The sequence below is a fragment of the Oreochromis niloticus genome, linkage group LG18 (assembly GCF_001858045.2).
Source record: "Oreochromis niloticus isolate F11D_XX linkage group LG18, O_niloticus_UMD_NMBU, whole genome shotgun sequence".
Classification (NCBI taxonomy): Eukaryota; Metazoa; Chordata; class Actinopteri; order Cichliformes; family Cichlidae; genus Oreochromis; species Oreochromis niloticus.
The window spans coordinates 20565483-20586716 of record NC_031982.2 but is presented as its reverse complement, the minus strand read 5'-3'; the positions used below and the strand labels follow the sequence as shown (position 1 = coordinate 20586716).

Sequence of the window (21234 nt, the reverse complement as noted above, 5' to 3'; positions counted from 1 at the left end):
CGTCCCTTAAAGGAACAGTAACAGTGCAACAGAAAAAATGAAGCTTTGGTTACGCACGTCAGAGAATGCAGTTACATGTGACTGCTGGTTAACTGATGACTCACCTGAAATTGATGGCTCTCATTGGTGGATTTAAATTTCCTCTCTAAGATTACAAAAATAAAAAGGTCTTGGCAAAGGCTATGCGATAACACAAATGCCCCTTAAAAAACGGCACATTTTAAGCCCAACCCTGCTAAGCAACAGCACAGTAGCCACAATCTCACCACAATTTTTTCAGAAATTCACATTTACATATTAGTTGCATAAAAGTTACGTTACCAAATCAAAACTGAAAGAAACCAAGAATGAAAGTCATGGCTCCTCTTCAAGAAGTTCCAGATGACTGACCTCAGTGTTTGCCCAGTAAAGGCCATTCCTATTTTGGTTCTCTAAGTAGTCTTCTGATAAAATCTGATACCACAATAGAGGCTTCACCATGTTTTATAGATGGCTTTTGACACTAACTGTTCTGACTATTTCCTGAGCTGCTCTATAATTATTGACGTTTTGAAACAAAAATTTCAAATCAGGATTCATCACTCCATAAGATGTATTGCCACTGAGTTTTGGTCCAGTTCGTGTGTAAATTTGCATATAGCAGATTTTCCTTGCCGTTCCTTCCTTAAGGAACCCCGGACCTGGGCCCGCTGAAGGTCGCTAGGGATTGGCAGATGCAAGTGGACTTGGATCAGAGGCTAATTTTTCCCACAGAGATCGTGACAACTACTCTGCGACCAGACCTCGTCCTTTGGTCTAACTCCCAAAAACTTGCGTACGCCATTGAGCTGACGGTATCATGGGAGGAAGCAACTGAGGAAGCATTTGAGCGTAAAAAGCTGCGGTATGCCAACTTGGCAGCTGAGGCAGACAGAGGCTGGACGATCAAGGTGCCCCCGGTGGAAGTGGGGTGCAGGGGCTTTGTTGCCAGTACAACAGCAAAACTGCTTAGAGAGATTGGGGTCAGAGGACAGGCGCAACGGCAGGCTATAAGAGAATTAGCTAACACTGCTGAGAGGACCAGTCACTGGCTATGGCTAAAAAGGACTGACATCACTTGGGCAGCTAAGTGATGTCAGCCCCCTGCCTCAACAGGGGGCGTCAAAATGGTAAAACATAACAATAGAAATTTTGCTGGTTGACTGATACAGCTGTCTCAGCCAGATCGGCGCCCCCCTTCCGGCTCTCCTCTCTCCTATCTTGTCCCTTTTGTCTTACTTCTCTCTATCACCTTTCTATCCCTTCATGCTAAAGAGGTAAGTATTATTTCTCAGTTGCAGTGAATCGATAGAAAATAAACTGTAGAAAACTAAACAGAAGAAAGAAGAAGAGAAATAACAATTTTAACATAAACCAGTGACACACTCTGGGGCCTGATCAACCCTGGCAGGGTCTGCTTGGATGAGGTTGTCTAGTGATAATGGTAAATGGCCTGCATTTACTGCGCTTTACTCAGTCCCTAAGGACCCCAAAGCGCTTTACACTACATTCAGTCAACAGCAAAACTTCAGTCATAATGGCCGAAACACCCAGCAAAGTACCTTAAAATGAAAATATAGAGGGCATTCAAACCTAAATATATATGAAGAAATAAGGGGTGGCTCAAGACACCATACTGTATTCTGTTATTATTATTTTTTGAATCCTTACAAACCATGTAAAACATTTTTTGCAACTGTCAACTCATCCAGCTTGGAAATACAAAATAAAAAGAGAAGGAAATAAATGACTAGAAGACACAGAATATCCATCAGAACTACAAGCTAACTTTATTTTTCCTTGTGACACACCATTCCCCTCAGGTAGTAGTCGTCTCTAAGTTGGTACTCTCGTAGGAGGCACTGGCTGATGAAACCTCTGGAGAAACTGGGGCTCTGCTGGTTCTTTTGGCTGACTTGTGCTTCCCCCTTGTGGTTTTTTTGAAGAGGTGAAAAAATGTTCATTAATCTTTGCTGGTGGTCGCTGACTGCATGGTGTTGAAGGACAAGAGGGGCAAAGTGTTGCACGCTGGCCCCCCAGGTTTTGTTGCTCTTTGCCATCATTCCTGAAGGGACCACTTAAATTTCTAGAAGTCTCACCGTTGCTCTTCCTTCTGCATGTCTGTACAGGAGTTCTCCAAGTTTCAGACATGACTGAATTCTCAGACATCTTCCTCCTGCTATCAGCATATAACTGTGCTCTTGCTGATTCTAAACTGCCTTCACAGCTACTATCCTGCTGCCTGTTTTGAATACCTGATTTCCATTTCGCTGCCACAGATTGGTCAGTACTTTTGCTGCCTGCATTACAGAGACCGCTGGGAGCAGGAACAGGTGACGGGGTGATATTGATGTTTTTTGGCCTGCATGCAGGGCTGCTCTTTCTCTCCCTCTGCGGTGACCATTCACACTCTGTGCTTTGGCTGTGAATCCTGCAGTTTACTGATAAATGGGTTTTGTGGAGGGGTGAGTTTCTCTCAGATTTTACTTCAAAATAAGCAGTAGAATCCAGGGCCCAGCAGGAAAGACCAGCACTGTCTTGTTCTGGACAAAAACCGCACTGGTTATTACTTCTCATTATGTGGTCAGTGGTGAGGAGGCCATGTGTATGCCCAGATGTGTCAGCAGTGCTGCAGGTAGGTGTTTTGCTTGACTTATTAAAAGCTGATGTGACTCTATGCTGACCGCGAGTCCTGGATGTTGACATCTTAGAGAGACGGGGTCTAGCTGGAGGCCTGGGTATAGGAGGGGACAGAGGAGGAGGTGGATGCGGTCTTAGGACAGATGGAGGAGATAAAGTTTTCAGACTCTCTGGGCTTTGTGCTGCTGTCAGTCTGTGGAAAAGGAATCAGAAGTTCATGAATTAAGGGAATTTTCATTCACAATGACAACAAAAAGAAGCAGTTGAAGGTATTTTTTCAGATGGTGTTATAGGAAAAGCGTCATCGTGTTCACATTCAAAATATTTAATGGAATAAGAAGACAAAAACAAGCACTGAAAGTGAAGCAGCTATTTTAATATTAATTACATAGCTGTCAATAAAAATAATGCATACTAACCTGAAACCTTTCTCTGCAGGCAAAGGGGACGAAGGTGAGAACAGAAAGGGGCTGAGCTCCAAATCCACTTGTATAGCTCCTCTAAGTTCTCTCAGGTCTACAAATATGCAAACACAACATATGTGAGATATGAAATGGTCTCAAATATGATTAAAACTATTTTGAGATATTGTGATTATTAATTACAAACATTAATGTAAGTCCCTGTCAATCCTAACTAATCCCTGAATGCCTCCTTGTACTTATGAACCCTGCATAACTCACTTTTACATTCATAAATATGTCTTGGAATCAGTTTCAAATTGTAAACTCAAATAAAGACACGTAACGCTTGTTGGACAAAATATTTTGCCAGCAGATGGCAGCAAATGCCAAAAATGTGACTTAACCTGCAAGTGAAGGTTCAGATTTATGAAGTCCGCTGTGACACTTTTGTTTAATGTTTGCCTGCAAGAAACACAAAGCACAGGAGAAAAGAGAAACTTGAGAGCTCATGTTAACTGTGCAGTTCTACTCCTCATCACAGCAGTGTTTAGCATAATACTGTGGCACCAAACTAGGACTCACTGGAAAAATAGGATATAAGTGTATTAAACATGCTTAAGATGAAGCTTTGGAAATAGGAAAGAAACAGGGAAGAGGATAAAACTAACAGCGGGAGGAGAAGGAATGTGTGTATGTGTGTAACCGCTAAACGACTGAGCAGCAGTGTTCCATCATAATTTGGCTTCAAACATCGATATCCATAGCAAATGAAAACCATAGTGCTCTGTGTGTTTGTGTGTGTGTCTGAAACTCACAAAACCAAAGACCTGATTGCAAAACGTGTCTTCATGTGCATGTGTTTGTTACCAGAGACTGGCACAGCCTCCTGCTCGTTTTACAGCAGCACAAATACTGAGAGTCTTTATAGTGACCGCAGACTATTACACAAACACACATGCACGCGTGCTCACATGCACAAACACAGACAGACCCACATAAACCCACAGGCCTGGAGACTGACAGATAAAGCGCATACTCTGTCCTGTTCTTCCAGTGGGATTCAAACCCAAACCTTCCAGTATTGTCTTTCAGAGCGACAGACAAAGTATGTGAGGAGCCATTGACAGAGAAGTGAATGAAATCTAAAACAACTCTAAAGCGCACGCACTCCAAAAATAGCCTGTGTGGTCCGTGTGGGGTTTAAACACATTACCACAGTGCAGACTTGGTGGTATTTTAGGAAAGGCTGTATGTTTTAGTGATTAATCTGATACATGAGATCCCAAATCCGCCTCTCCACAACGCACATTTACGGCAACTTCCTTGGCAGCTTAATCCTTCTACAAAATCCAGCTCAAAGCGGTATGACAGCCATCTTTTCATAACCTGAGGTGGTGGTTCTTTAAGGTGGTTCTTTAAGATGGCTCTGTCAAGCTTGATCAAGCTGGTCAAGCAGTGAAAAAAAAAAAAAAAACCTCCTGATGGAACACCTTATATAAGTTGGTTTTTATCAAGGCTCAGTCACACTAGAGTAAAAATAGGCCAGCAACCTCCTTGTGACTAGGAAAAACTGGTTGTCTCCTGGTGAATTAATTTTTGAGTGAATTTCTTTCTCATTTGGCAAAGACAAGAAGTTGTAGTGAACACTTTCAACAGCAAGCCCATTGCACCTTTGACAACCTGTCTACAAGCAAGCGTTGGCCGACTCAGATTGAGTGGAGTAACTCTCTTACAAATTGGTGAAGGTTTCCATCCTGCAGCAACTGCATCACCATTTGTGAAGGAATTCTTGAATTTGTCTTGCATATCTATGAGGCTCTGGCCAGACTGTAGCATTTGGTGGAGAAGCTACACTAGTTTAACCAGAACTGGATAGTTTAGATGTTTTTAGGATGACATATTAAGGTCATTTTTAATCACATTTTACACAGTATACCTTTTATAAAGTCAGTATTGTCAGAAATACATCGCCATAATGAAGTAATAATACTCTACTCAGCTTTGAGCTAGAGCAGGGCTGCTAGCAATTTAATAAAACAACATAAATAAAATAAAATAAAATGTAAGTTAAAAGGCAGCAGCACCTCTGATAGCACCTTTTGTGGTCTCTTTTAGCATCTAAACAAAGATTAATCCATCAGCGCCAAGTTCAAATAAAAAACATATAAATCATGAAATCACTGACAGACTCCAGTCCTATGACAGCAGTGAGTTAAAGTTGACTGTGATGTTTAGACTACATATCACAGGCTGCACTGAGATGTACGCCTTTATTTATTATGAACAAATAAGTTTCAATAACTATGTGTGAAGCTCAAAGTGTAGCCAAAGTCAGACTGTGATGGAAGAGATCAGTGACCTAATAAGTAATAAAGCTGTGAGGAGAGTCATGATGATTCCTAATTACCAGTTAGTGTCCATTCCTCTGGTTTAAAAAGAAAAAGTTCACTTATTAACAGATTATGTAAAATTGTGTGTAAACCTGTGCTGACAGTGCGGTCTTTACTTTAGAGTAAGGATGTTTTTTACATATTTTCCACAGCTCGAGTGTAATGGGATACTACGGTTTTATACTCAGTAAACTCAAAAAAGGATCTGTAGAGGTGTGTATACATGTGTGAGTTCCTCCTAACTACTGTCATTAAGAGTTGTTTGTTTGGTGCTGGCCCAAGTCACTATACAAGCCTCCCTCCTGCTAGGAGAAAATGGGTCATTATGACTGTATTTAGGACCATTTTATGATTGGCCGCTACATCCAGCACTAAAAAGGCAATTAGCTCATACAGTAACAATCCCTATATGCCCGATATGCCTTTGTTTAATAGCTGTTTTAAAAACAATATAATTTAACTGCACTGAATAACTCTAAATCAATAGAAACCTCAGCTGTGCGTGGTAAAAAGCTTACTGGCTGACAGGCGTAGCATTTAGAACATGTGGTTGATTACGTAAACAAGAAAAAGCCCTCCCCCCCAAAAAAATGTACAAATTAAAAGCAGCCCCTGGAACAAAACAGAGGTTAACAATTATGATCTAAAACTGTGACTTGAACATTCAAATGTTTTCCTGCTTAGCTCTGCCTCTCCATAACGTCTTCCAATTTGGAGCAGAATCTGAATTCCCCTTCGTAACACACAGAAAGAGAATTGGTGATTTAAAGAAAAATATACACAAGTCTCTGAACTACTTCTAAATCTTCACTGTCGATTCCTTTATGACCGCCTCAGATGTGGTGAGATTGTAGAATTGTTAATAATCTAACAAGTCACACAGAAGATCCTGAGGCCAGTGTAGAGTATTGTTCCAAGATCTGAAGCACTCGCTCTTAATAAGGTAATGATGACTTGCACAATGTAAGGCCAACACGGTCCCCACATCTGTGACTGAACATGCACAGTGAGTTCATGCCAGTCGCACATCAGACAGCAGACACTTGCTTAAGGAAACAATTTCCTTACTGGCACTGATTGCAATCTCTTTTAAATGAGATCTAAGACAAAGAAAAGTGGTTACAATTAACTTCCCACTGTCAGGTTTTTAAAGCTAAGACATGCTTGGGTCACGTTTCCTCTTTATCTTTACTCTCTTACACGGGGTTTTGTCAACAATAAAAAGCTCAATGAGGGTTTCAACATTGTGTACCTTTCCCGCTTTGTTTATCTTTTTAATGGCATCTTCGCCTCACAAGAGTGTTTGAGTAATTTAAGAAGCTGTTCGTGCTTCAGGCACAACAACACTTCATCCACTGCTGGGTCCTTGGAAACATGCAGTGAACTTGAGTGTCTGTTCTTTGCTTAGGTTTCTAATATTTCCAAGAGAAGCTGTTGGCAATGTAACACTTGTAGACGGTCAGACACAAAAGGAGTGTACAGAGAGATAACTTCCACATCTGGGCAGCAGAAAAGTCCTACATCTGGCTAAACTCACTCTGTTTCTGTGATAACGTACATGTGTAGTTAGATCGAGTGGTCTGGGTTTTGTGTGTGTGTGTGTGTGTGTGTGCGTGAAAATGTCTTTATATGCCGTTTGACTGATTGGGAGGAGATTGATCTTACTCTTGGCTGAAAAAATGGAAAATACATGTTCAGACTGAGGCTTTGCAGGCTTTTGTGAGCGTGCATGCATGTTGATTTGTGAAAATGTTCGCCTTGGCTGGGCTTCAGCGCCAAAAAGAGAATTAGCAGGACTGCCTAAGGGACTGAAACTAAGAGGGAAAACATATCTTTTGTCTTTCAGGCTAAAAATATGCTGACGCACGAGGAAGTCAGTGTAATGGAAACGATGAACATGCATCAAACAACTCAAGCTCGAAAAATGCTAAATGCTAAAAATGTTATTTTGTATGTAGATTCTTTCTCTGTAGCTGAAGAAACTTTGGAGGAAGGTAAACTCTCAGTTTGGGGATTAAGAGGAAAAATTACACCTGAAGAAAATCCCTACTCTACAGATTATGCTACATATTGATAAAGCACATATTATTCTGGCCTCACAGTACTTCGCGATGCTCTTAATTCGTGGATTGTTTTGATGTGTAAAATTCACAGCTGTTTTGGTGTAGTCACCTGTAAATAACTGTAGGATTTTCATCAGTGTTGCACTGGCAACTAACAAAAAAAAGGTTGAGTAAGCATTCATTTGATAGGTGGCTGTTCCATCCTGATCTTCTTACCTTTAAATGCTTCACCAGTCTGGTCAGTTCTTCACATTCCCCTATTAGGAGAGCTCTGCATGGATGGATAGACAGACAGACTGACAGATGAATATCAGTTTCAATATGATGGAAAAGCACACACAGACAGCGACAACAGAATAGGTGCATTGCTCAGAGTTTATCCTCTGCAGTTTTCATACGGTACAGAGGAAACGGTGTCCTATTTTTCTTTTCCTTCCCTATCTTTGCCCTTCTCTGGTTACATAACCGTAGTAGATTTTATTCACTTCTTTCAAATGAAAAGAATCTTCTGCTGGCTCTGGTCGGGTCTGGGATCCATTTATTGACAATGGGGCCTTTTGTTCTGGTCTAGGCAGGAAATGGGAGAAAGAGAGAGAGGGAGGGAGGCGTTTTTCTAAGGTAGCTCCAGCGACTGCTTTGCCCTGTGGGCCTCAGAGTGAGGGGTGGAGGAAGGAACGCGGGAGGGATGGAGCGTGAAGGAGGCAGGGCAATGACAAAAGCCACAGAGGAAGGCTGAGGGGGAAATTAGGGGGGAAATGAGAGGACTCAGAGAAACTCTGACTTTCAGAGTTACAAAGACCAAATATGAATGAGTCAGTCACAAAAAAAAATTATATGCAAGATGTGTCGCTGCTAGACTGTATTACAAAAACCAGGACAAGAGTTCATTCTTTAACTATTGTACCAGTGTGAACTGTGCTCTTTCCCAGTTTGGACCGCATGTAGGCCCTTACGTTATTCCACTAAGATGGGTGTGTAGATGGTACAGTACATGGTCATATATAAGGGTACGGAAAAAGACTTTAGGGGTCACAATAAACAAACAGAGCATACAGACTGGTTTGATTTCACAGAAGACTGATCAATACAACCAGTGCTTTCTCCGAACAACATAATCCAAATAACAATATGTTATATTGGCACAAAAAGGTAATGAATGACAACACAGCAAGTGTTGTAAGGTTCTTTATAGGAAGGTGTGATAATGTATTTGCTTATTAAAATCTGGATGTATTAGGGCAATACTGCCAGATTTGTAAATAAATTCTAATCATTCGACCCTGAAGGGCACCGAGCCTCTTTAAAAAAATCATTTCACTAGCATTAAAAGATTTTCAGTTGTTTTGTTTTTCGTTTAACTCTGTAACTTTGAGAACTTGTGACATCAATGTTGCTTACTTACACATACCACAGATACCCAGCAACATTCAGCGTTGTTTCGAGCCTCGTTTCAGGTTTTGATGCCTTGCCCTCAGCTTCTTAGCTTTAACAGACTGTCACTGAGTCCATCTATCTGCTATTTGGTGCCAAGTACGGTGAACATAAGACTACTGCAGCTTCAAACAACAACCACATGTGAACACTTCAAATGACCCACAAACAGAAAAGCTGAGGGATTTAAAAACTTAACAAATAAAGGTCTGAAAGTAGTGCAGATCTGTACATTCAGATGATAATATTCCCTTTGGTACAAATGACCCAGTTCAAAGTTGATTCAAACACTTAACAAATTTTTTTTAAGGGTTTTAAAATCCTTAACATGGCTCAAACTCACCTGAGTCGATCAACCACTTGGTCTATCTCGGTGACATTAAGCTTTCCTCTCACTGCTTCGATCTCATCTTCAGCTCTGGACTGGACTGAACAGCGGGAGTCTGGCCTAAAGAGGAACAGGTGGGAATTGAAGACAGAAGATTACAAGACTTTATCAAGTTCTGCATAATCTCAGTCAAGTAAGCAAGCCTGGGCTCTTACTAACCTGCTTCCACTGTCAGTATCTTCAGGGTTGGTGCAGTTAGTGTAACATCTGTCTCGGTGGCCGAGGGTGTAGTTTAGAGTCTCAGGTTTGTACCGATGCAGGAGCTCCTCAACATCGCTAATACAAAAAAGCCACAGATTGAGCCTTTGCTTTTCTGCAGTTTTCCACAGTGCTTTAATCCTTTGCATTACCTAAAAGAGGCTGAAAATGTATCCCAGCACTTTGCACTTTTTCATATGATCTGCTAATGATTTCAGCAGCATGACAGCTACACTGCAGTAATACTGGTTGGAAAAGTGAGAAAAGTTGTGGTAGAATGTGCTGTTTGGTGTTAAGAATATAATGAAGCATGAGCATAAGTTCAGTAAGAAAGATCTGTAAGCACTCATCTGCACTGGTGGTTTTTGCCTGCCAGTCTATTCTTTGTATCACTCCCACTATCCCAGGCTGTCAAAACTCAATGCTGACATCACTGTTCTAGTCCAATCATCTTCTTGCCTGCCAGCTTCAACCCAATCAGCTTCCAATCTGTTTAATTTAAACCTCAGTGCTCTTCTGTCATTCTCTCTTTCAGACTTCAGAAAGAGAGAATGTATCAGACTTCATTCACGCAACCCACTTCTTCCCCATCTCCACAGCACCCGAGTCACTCAGAGCGCCATCCATGCCTTCATCTTCACCATCACCGCCCTCCAGGGGGTCCTGCCCTACTTACTATCACTGGTAGGACGCTGTTCTGCTATGATGGGTCTTTGAAATCTAATTGCCAAATAGCTTAATTGAATTCTATATATCAATAAATCATGTTCTGCTATTCCAAATGATCTCTTCTTATTGAATTACATTTTTAAAACATGTCCACAGGTTATCTTTAAAAAGCATATATATCTCAAAGCAGAAAAGTTATACAGCAGCAGCATTAAATCTTCTTCACTCATGGAGAAAGCCAAACCACAGGGGCAGCTGCAGGGGAGGAGGCTCTCTGTCTGGTCCAGTCTGCTTAATTTCACAGTCACTGCGCGATAGAAAATGCATGTTTTTAGGCGAATTTGGCAACGATATGCATCTATGTGTGTTTGTGTATGTGTAAGAGATTGAATGGTAGGAACATCAGGACCACACAGGAGGAAGCCTACAAGATAAATCAGTCAGCTTTACAAGGCACACCCCCACCCCCACAGCCTCATACAAACGACTCAAACACAGAAAAATGCAGCACCGACTGCGTCAGCAACTATTGCTGAAACCAGTTGTGTCAGGTAAATGTCTAGTAAACCTTTTTTTTTTTTTTAAAAGGTACAAATATTTTGTATGAGAGGTCCAAGCCTTGATGTATGGATTCTCAATTTTAACGCCAACAGAGCATAATAAATTAAACAGATGGTTGTCGAGCTCTACAGTGAAAGTGGTATCAGCGAGAAGTGTGTGTTAGGCTTATTCCTGAAAGCCATTCAGCCGATATGCACTTGGGACTTAGCCTAATTGAACGATCAAAGACCTGGATCACACACACAGTACCGTGCATCAAGGTCAACAACTACACAGAAGCCAACTTCAAAGAGAAAAGGCGATTTGTGCTGGCACAGTCTGTGTGGCACCAATGCCTTTTTTTGGCACTATTCCCTCCCAGCTAATAACAATAGGCTTCGTTTCTCGGTCTGAATGGTACTTTTTATAATCCATTTACATCCAAACCAGAGCACTTTACAAGAGTGACTTGTGTTGTGCAAGCGAGCGAGGCTTCAGTTTGTGTCTTGCTCAGTGACACGTTAATAAGACACTGTGCTGTTCTGGGCATCAGACCTGTAGCCTTATGGATATTGGATTGTCAGCTTAAACATCAGGCCTTGCTACCATCTGTAAAAAAAATCCCTTTAAGATTGCTTCAAAATAAATCCCTGTCAACTGAGCTGTCATAACACGCACCAGTGTAACATTTTATGTTTCTTTTGATCCACGAACTAGATTCAGTAGGAGACTGTGGAGGGGGAAGTCTTAAATAAAAAAATAAAAAAACAGCCAGTCAGCGGAGGGCAGTGCTGGTCTGTTGGTTAACTTTGATCAAGACTGAAATATCTCTCAACTAATGGATGAATGAATTCGAGCGTGGTGCTGTAATAGGATGTCACCGCTGCAACAGTTAGTCAGTTTGTGAAATTTCTTCCCTCCTAGATATTCCACCATCAACTGTAAGTGGTATTACAGCAAAGTGGAAGCGTTTAGGAGCCACAGCAACTCGCCCATGAAGTAAATGACCACGTAAAGTTACAGAGCGGGGTCGCTGAGTGCTGAGGTGCATAGTGCGTAAAAGTCGCCAACTCTCTGCTGACTCTGTAACTGCAGAGCTCTGAACCTCCTTTGGATCTAACATCAGCACAGTGTGCTGGATCTAACATCTAACATCTAACATCACAAACCTCTAGTACGCAGACTGTGTGCTGGAAGCCTCATGGCACTGGTTTCTAGGCTTTACATTACCAAGCACAATGTTAGCATTGAAATGGAGTGGTGTGAAGGACGTGGCCACTGAGCTTGAGAGCAGTGGAAATGTGTTCTGTGAAGTGGTGAAATCACACATTTCTATCAGGCAGCATGTAATGCCAGAAGAATGTTACCTGCCTGACTGTAAAGTTTGGTGGAGAACAAGTGGAGTGAAATACTCATATTCATACTGACAACACGATGTACAGTGGTCATTTTCATAATTTCCTATGGTCATGATATAAATATCTTTAATTGGGTTGTTTTTCTGGAGATGTCCTGAGGCCCTTAGTTCCAGTAAAGGAAATTTTTAATGGTTCAGACATCTTGTACAATTCCATGCTTCCAGCTTTAACAGTTTGGGAAAGGCCATTTTCTGCCCCATCATGCTCCAGTGCACAAAGTAACATCCATGGTTGGATGAGTTTTGTGTGGAAGAACTTGATTGGCCTGCACAGAGACCTGACCTCAATCCTAACAAGCACCTTTAGGATGAACTGGAACCAAGACTGAACCAGGCTGTGTTGAACAGTACTTTTCTGGATGAATGGCAAAAACTCAGACACATTTCAAAATCTCACGGAAAACCTTCTCAGAAGAGTGGAAGGTGTTATAGCAGTAACAAGGAGACCAACTCCATATCAATGCCTTTGGATTAACAACTGGTTGTCAAACAAGCTCCTGTAGGTTAAATGTGTAGGTGGCCCAATACTTTGAACATATAGCGTAGATTGTATACAGAGATTAATTTGTCTAGCAAAGTACCTGCAAAATATTCAACTTATTGTGTATGTCAACTGTGTGCCAATCACACATAGACAGTGATAAAACAGGTTACTGCAAGTTTGAACAACTCAGATGTTAATACCTGTTTCCACGGTGCATTTTTAACTACTAAACACACAAAATAAGTTTTGTTCTTACATTTGTTTATTTGGTTTGGGGATGTGTCAGTATTTATGGCATTTTTACCATTTCAAAGACATGATTAATAATATACATATACATATATATATATATATGTGTATATATATAATATATGTGTATATATATATATATATATATATATATATATATATATATATATATATATACATATATATACATATATATATATATATATCAGATCAACCCATAATTTAAAACAAATAGCCCAAATGCAAAGAATTATATTTAAAATAATATCAGATAAAAAAAAAGGACAGGCTCAGAAAGACTTCCAGGTTGAACCTCTGCCAACATTGTGATTTAAATACCTGTGAGCTTTCTGGCTAACGCTGTTAGTGCAGACTGGGTGGCAATCAGGTTAGACTTTGGTGATACTTATACTGTAAACAGGGCAGGTCTTTGCTGGTGTCTTTCTTAAGGTTATGGTTGTTTTTTTAATGACCACACCAATTACTTTAAACTTCTTAATCCTTTAATCAAGTGCAATTTAAAGCCTAAATTTTTGATTATTGGCTTTTCACGACTTTTTAAAGGTCCACAGAAACCCACAGAATAAAAAGCTGCCTCCAGCCTACAACAGCCTGCACAAATTGACAGGCAATAAATGGTTAGCCACAAAGCAGAGAGCAATCAATCTTATGTCCTAAAAGGCCTCAGCAAAACCAGAGAAGTCATGCGGCAGCATTCCTGGCTGCAAACTGCAAGTTGCTGGGGTAGTTGCTACCTTAAACATATATAGTCTCAGTCTCTCACACACACCTCCTTACAAAGGCATTATGTCTTAATGTGAGAATGCAGGGCAGTGCTGGTAACCAATATTGCTCTGCCAATGGTTTTATGACATTCTCCAGAGTATTTTAATGCATGTCATTAAATTGCCAGTTGCTACAAGCTTATCTCTGACCTGCGTTGTACGATTAGCTGTAAAACTTTTTGAAAAAGATGAAAAAACAGCAATTAGGAAGTTTTATTACTACTTCTTGAGAAGCTTATAACTCCCTGATGACATATAAAGGAGATATAGAGTACTAAGCCTCAAAGCTGTCTCCCTGAGAGCCCTTCACTGGATATCAATCAGCCTTTCTTTTTCTTCAAAGTTGTTGCAATTCTATACTAACTTTTCACAAGATTTTGAAGATGAGTATTTGGCTCCCATTTAAAGTAAAACATATCTGCAATCCGACAGAGCTCGCACTGAGTGCAAGTCTAGTGTTTGCAGTCATCTATCACTGTGTCTCGCTCCTATAATTGTCCTATTGTTCCTCAATTCCCACACCAGTTCCCGTCTCCAAAAACCTTTGTCCTTCTGCTTTCCCATCCCATTTGTAACCCGACATGGGAGCACAAAGTAGCATTTTATGGCACTTTTTGTCAGGAGGGAGAAATGACGTAAAACGTGTGAGACCATGGTCTTAACTCATCTGATCAGCCCACCTATTGGCTGGTGAATACAGGAAAGACATGAATGATCAGGGGAAAGAAAGAAATGTATAAAATGGGCATAAAAAGTCAGGATAAAAAAAACTAATACAGGTTTTAATTTCTTTAGAAAATGTTCAGTGTATTGTCACCTAGTCCTGGGCCAGACTGGTGACCTGACCAGGGTGTACCCTCACATCTCACCCTATGACAGATGGGACAGGCTCTAGCTAGAGTGGATAGATGGTAATATTATCAAGATAACAAATCAAGTTATTCTCCAAACTTTGAAGTGTATTTCAAGGCTATAGCAGCATCAGGTGTAGCAGAGACTGATGAATAAAAGCACCATAACTAATTCATTAAGCATGTCCAGCAGTGTTGATCTGAGTATGTGAGATGTTACACCTACCTTCCTGCCCTGCTGGCTTTCTCTCTGAGAGTCTGTAGTAACATCTTGACCTCAGCTCTCAAAAGCTCTTTCACAGCAGGGGGGTCAGCTAGAGGGGCACCCTGCAGACGTGGGAGCGGGGTCCCCTCCCCACCGCCGTGCTTTCCACTTCGCTGGTTCTCCTGCCACATCTTGTGCCACATCTCTGCCTGCAAAAGGTACCACAGTGAGACAAGTGTTTAAAAAGTCCCACATTTACTCATATCTACATGGAAATGTAATTGGTGCAAAATACAAGTGTGCAGGGAAAATTACCATGAGAATTCTGAAACACGCCCATCGGCCTATTTTGTTACCACCGTGCATAAGTTAGTAAATCAATTTCATTTTGAAACAACAGGTTTGTGCAAACTGGTTACAATCTGCATACTGCAACACGCCCACGCCCACCTGGAGGTGAAGCAGAGAAAGTGATGACAATGATGTAAGACAGAAGCCTGCATAGCTAATAGGCTGGAAAGCAGGAGAAAACTGAAATAACAGAGGCTCACAAGAGGCAGAATTTTAAAAAGGTTGGACATGAAAGTTGAAATGAAAAAGACCACCAAAAAAAAAAGAAGAAAAAAACACAGAGGGAAAAAAATCCAAGTGAAAAATCCTCATTTTTAATGAAAACTATTGTAATTATTAGTAGTAGTATTATTATTAGTAGTAGTAGTTGTAGTTGTAGTAGTAGTAGTAATTTTAAAGACTTGTGTTTAAATTACCTTAATTTGTTCTTAGGTCAAATTCAGGTAGGATAATACTGATAAATCACATTTGAGCATGAAATATTCATACACACAATTTATGCACAGATTTGTAAATGGACTGGTTCTTAGTCGAGTCCACATGGAGTATGCTCCAGATACTGACTTTGTTGGCAAGCTTCCTGCCTAAGGATGACTGGAAGGCAGTTATTTTAACAATAACAGTTATTTCAGGTCAGCAATACGAAAACAACGTGTGAAAAATATAAACTGTGAGAAGAGTAAGCCATAATTCTATACTGATTCATATGAAAATAACAGCATAGCGTTTGTATTCATAGAATTATTAAGATTGAAAGCAGTCGTTAACAAATACAAAAAATATCCTGCTAGTTACTTTAAAGGTAATCTACTAGTATTTACTCAATGTAAGGATACAAGTAGTTTCCCTTACAGTGACTCAGAAGTTCTATACAGAAAAAAGAATCTGTTAAACTGAGGGACAGATAAATATTTCCACTGACAGTGCAAATACTAAATACTACAAGGAGCAGACATTTTCTTGGCTGTCACTGATGCAAGAAGAGCTTGTTTACTGTAAACTGTTGTGCACAGTTGACAGTCTTCTTGGAACAGGAAGAAATACAACTTCTACATCCACAGGGACAAAAGAGAAAAAAAATCGATATAAATCTGAAAACGACACACACCGTTAGCATGCTTTCACACCACACGGGCTACTATATGTCTTGGGCTGGAAATTAGACAAACAGCTCTGTTCATTTTGAGGCCAAGAACTTTTTTATTCTTTGTAGCGTGTGTGACTGCACGTGCCTCAGTGAAGTCTGGATCCCATTAGCACCTCGACACCTGTTGCTTGCCAATCATTTCTGTCATGTTGCAAAGAGTTTACTTCAAAAGAAGGATATTAAACATAGCACTTCTGGTCTTGGCATGTGTATGTATGTGTGTGCACATCCTCTCGTAACGCCAGCATTTACACCCTAATCCTGGTGAACACATACAAACACACTAGCTTCCGCCATGTGCCTTTAGGTGTTGAGGTGTTTATATTAAAGGATTCATGGCTCACTGGCTAATGAGTTGTCCCTGGATGTTTTTCCCTTTTTCCTCAGCAGTTAGGGTGCTGATCTCATCCAAGAGCTATTTCAAGGGAACACCGGTGAAACGTTTCAGTTATGCTGAACTACTTAAATTGGGTTTTTGAAAATATTTAACTTGGGGATGGATTTCATTCAGCTTATAGAGAGAAAGACAGAGTGAAAGTGAGAGTTCAGGGAGAGATCGTGCCTTATAGGGAGAGTCTAATATTTTCTCTGATCCTGCCGCCTTAGACAATGAGGGCCTTGATGGAGGGAGGAATGGCAGCGCTGAGGAATGGAGGAGACACCTGCAGATCTGCTATTACTTTTCACAGTGGCTCACTGAGGAATGGAAGCCATTATGTGGCTGCAAGAGAAACATAGACAGAAAAGAGAAAGAAAAGACAGACAGAGAGCCAGAGAGAGAAAAATGAAAGTGGTCCATCCTAAAGTAAATGTAACGACTGAATCAAAACCTGAATGCACTTGTGTGACAGTCAGATAAGGCCCTCTCTGCTCTATTTTTCCTGAAAAATTCTCAGAGCTTTTAGCCTCAAGTCTGTTATTCCACCTGGAGGCTTTACAGTCAGACACACTGAACTGTAGATGAAGAAATATCAGAGCAATACTCAAAGTCACACACACATACGCGTGCAAGCGTACAGGAAAAAAGCTGACGCACACATACACACAGTCGAGTCAAATTATATGTAGCTAACAGTCTTATCAACAGTTGAGGATTAGCCTCTTTAACCCTGTTATACCGACCCCCTGAGTGACTCAGCTTACTGAGCTTCTTTCTGTGTGTACATAGTGTGTGTGGGGTTGTGCATATGCTGAATTATTTTGCAGTAGTGAAAAGGAGTACCTGCATGTCATGTGTGGTTTTCACATAGAAACTGCTACAAATATTATATGTGGTCAGCATCTACATGGCAGGCCTCGAGAGCAGAGTTAAACTACATCCAGGTGGTTTCTTTTTCTTTTTTTTGTGTAAGCAGTGACTGAACCATTGGGGCACAGTATGGAAAGGAGGGCTGACCAACACATGGAAAGATTTTAGTACTAAACAAGCAGAAGAAAGAAGCTGGTAAAGAGTAAATGGTCTGCATTTAGTAGTGACTTTTAACCTCAGAGGCTCTACAAAGCACCTTGCAGTGTTTCTCATTCATTCATTAACACACACCAAATGGTGGCAGAGCTGCCACTGCAAGGTGTTTGGCTTCACTGCCTTGCTCACTTACACCTCAGCAACTGGAGGAGGCCAGACAATAAACAGCCAAGCATGCTGAGTCAAAAAGGTAGGACAGTGGCAAAACAAAGAGGAAAGACAGGAGGGCAGATGGAGGGTAAGAGACTCATACTGTGAGAAATTTCTGTCCCTCAGAAGGTGGTGAAAAGAAAGCCTACCAACTTGATCTTAAGTGCAAAAACACGACTGTCTGTCTGAGGTCTGTCATTTGAGTGTTTCAGCTTTCACTATTTCTTTAGTCAGCTGATCATAGATTCATTAGAAATTCTTTTTCCAGTTCTTTATTTTTCTTTATATTTTCTTTATTGAGGTGTTTGGTTGTTTTTTAGGGAAAAAGAAGACATATGATGGCCTGACTTTGCACTTTTTTTGGAAGGTACATTCGACTGATCCCTTATTTCCCAAGCGTCGCCACAGTGGATGGATCCACGAGTTGATTTGACACAGGTTTTATCCATCTCATGGAGTGCACTGCTGTCTCAAATCAGGGGTCTGCATGTCTGAGGCAAAAATGTCCACAGAGCCAGATGCACTTATTAGAAAAAAAAATGCTTTTTAACAACTCATTATTTGAGAAAGGAAAAAGGACAGACAATAGAAATATATTGTACCACAGCTTTGGTTCAGTGGTTGTATCACAGTCACACAATATGAAAGCTGGAACAAGATATTTCAATTTGAATGAATATATAATTACATTTCTCAGTTCTTCACAGTTTTTTATTAATGAGTATCAAGAAGTCACAGTTTCTTCCCCGACATGTTTCACTTTGACTCTTCTCAAAACTTTTCCTCTTTTAATGAACATTTTCACCTCAGTCTTGATTTTAAATGTGCTTGTTTAATGAGTTGTGAGCCATTTCAAGTCCCTGTAGGTCTGAGAGTTTAGCTGCTCTGGAATAAATATTGAAGTCTGTCTGGCTCACATTTGGATCTCATTGTGGCGCTGTGCCAGCTAACCCACATTTCACTTTTATTATGGAGTCTGGGAATTGTAAGTAATGAATATATGCAGCAAAACTAACCTACTTACACAGCCTTATACCAGAGTCCTTAAATTGTTTGGCTAGGAATGCTTAGCTGAGCAATTTTTTGATTTGCTTCTGCCCGAAAGGAAATTCTTGCAGAAGTTGTGGTAGTACTTTTGGTAAATCCTGCTAGAAACAGACCCAGCGTGAATTCCTCGAAGAAATAAAACCATATGAATGATGAAACAATCTGCTGACTGTGAAGAGGGACCTTCCAACTTACAAACCAGGTGTTGTGGTACTGTATGCAGACAGAAGACATCAAACACTGGAGTTATAAAACTCCTCTCACCTCAGTGTGCATGTCCGTGTACACATCTACCAAGGAATGGCCCAGTGCGGTGTAGATCTTTGGCAGCTCTGACTCAGAAACATGTTCGGCAATCAGGCTCCATAGGGACTGGCTAGGGCCCCAGACCTGGCTTTCATCAGGTGACTGCATGTGAATGGCAATCTAAGAGTGAAGAATACAAATTATTGTGGAACATAACAACATACACTGGTGTGAAAAAGTATTTGTCGCCTTCCTGATTTCTTTTATACCCCCCATATTTGTAATATTTAAATGTTCCAGATAACCAAATTTTATTACATATACATATATATATATACATGTGTGTGTGTGTATATATATGTATATATGTAATAAAAGTATATATATATACATATATATATATATATATACATATAAAGCTAACCAAACCCTGTGTAAAAAAGCAATTGTTCCCTAAACTTAATAACTGCTTGTGACACCCTTGACAGCAAGTGATGCAAACAAGCATTCTCAATTACTGGGAATGAGCCTTTCACGTTATTGTGGAGGATTTTTTTTTCATCATGCTACAGCAACTCAATCTGAGTCAAGTCCAGGCATTGACTAGAACACTTTGTCCTGCTGCACATTCTCCTTCAGGACTTTCTGGTAGAACGCAGAATTCATGGTTCCATCATTTATAGCAAGTCGTCCAGGTCCTGAAGCAGCAAAGCAGCCGCAGACATGATACTACCACCATCATGTCTGACTGTTGGTATGACGCTCTTTTTATGAAATGCTATGTTAGTTTTACACCAGATGTAACAGGACTCAAACCTTCCAAAAGGCTCGTCAGTCCACAGAACATTTTCCACAAACACTTGGGAATCATCAAGATGGGGTTTTTTTGCAAATGTGAGACTGGCCATCAGCAGCATTTTTGCTCAGTCTCTTTCTTACTGTTGAATCATGAACTCTGATGTTTACTGAGGCAAATAAGGCCTGTGGTTATCCAGATATTGTTCTGGGTTCTTTTGTGACCTCCTGGATGAATTATTGATGCACTCTCTGAGTAATTTTGGTAGGCCTGGGAAGGTTTATCATTGTTTACTTCATTTGTGAATAATGTTCTCACTGTGAATCCCAAAGCCTTAGAAATTCCTTTGTAACCTGTTGCAGGCTGAAAGATGTCAATGACTTTGTTTCTCAGTTGTTTCTTTAGATCAGGGGTGTCCAACTCCAGTCCTCAAGAGCTACTGTCCTGCAGCTTTTAGATGCATCCCAACTCCAACACAGCTGAATCAAATGATTGGATTACCTCTTTAGCATGCCATCAAGTTTGGCAAAGGCCTGGTAACAAGCCATTCATTTGATTCAAGTGTGACGGAACAAGGATGCATCTAAAAGCTGCAGGACGGTAGCTCTTGAGGACTGGAGTTGGACACCCCTGCTTTAGATCGTCACATGATGTGCTGCTTTTTGAGCTTTTTTTTGCCTACTTCACTTTGTTAGAAGCTTCTATTTAAGTAATTTCTTGTAGTTTATAAGTAGGAGGGGAACAGAGTAGAAGAATCAAACTGGGTAATAAGCTAAAACTTCAGGCTACACCTTTTTGGCCAAATATTTGCAGTCTTTTGTTGCTTGTTGTTTTCATTTTCATAAATAACACCAAAATAAAATTAAAAAATCGTTATGTAATTAAGTGCTTAATTCAGCAGTGCTACACAGTATTTTCTTTCCTGGCAAATGGTGCTGCCATGTTTCAAACCAAACGGGCCTGCTGACTTAATAAACTTTAGCCACAGTACTGAAAATGACTGACAGGAGCAGAAAGTAGGAGCTCGTTTAAGCCTGTGGATTGTAGTTTCACACACATTTTAACACTAAACAATAAAAAACACGCTGTGTGAAACCTACTTACCAAATGTGTTTTAAAAAATACTTTTAAACTGTAGCCAAAGAGGAAGAGAGGCTCACCTTTTCGATGTTTGGTGTGCTTTTAGCTTGCGAGACTACGGTATCTAAGGACAACAATTGAGTTGCTAGGGAGAGATATCGCGAGATTTGTCTGAACCGTTAACATAGAGACTGCACTCAAACAAGCAACCTGTTCGAGT

At 40.5% G+C, this 21234-nt stretch overlaps 1 protein-coding gene across 2 annotated transcripts; it reads right to left on the bottom strand.

The window, feature by feature from the left end:
• Nucleotides 1-1785: 1785 nt before the first annotated feature.
• On the bottom strand, nucleotides 1786-21188 carry ccdc24 (coiled-coil domain containing 24). Of its 2 annotated transcripts, none has more exons than XM_005476475.4 (9): nucleotides 21095-21188; nucleotides 19157-19318; nucleotides 14754-14941; nucleotides 9494-9610; nucleotides 9290-9394; nucleotides 7732-7786; nucleotides 3467-3524; nucleotides 3078-3174; nucleotides 1786-2851 (listed from the first exon to the last, which is right to left on the bottom strand). In XM_005476475.4, exons 2-9 carry the CDS (start codon nucleotides 19304-19306, stop codon nucleotides 1855-1857), a joined length of 1767 nt encoding a protein of 588 aa, XP_005476532.1. In that variant the 5' UTR covers nucleotides 19307-19318; nucleotides 21095-21188; the 3' UTR covers nucleotides 1786-1854. The 2 variants fall into 2 exon arrangements, with proteins under 2 accessions (XP_005476532.1, XP_019203947.1); XM_019348402.2 differs by having other exon boundaries at nucleotides 21039-21102.
• Nucleotides 21189-21234: the final 46 nt, after the last annotated feature.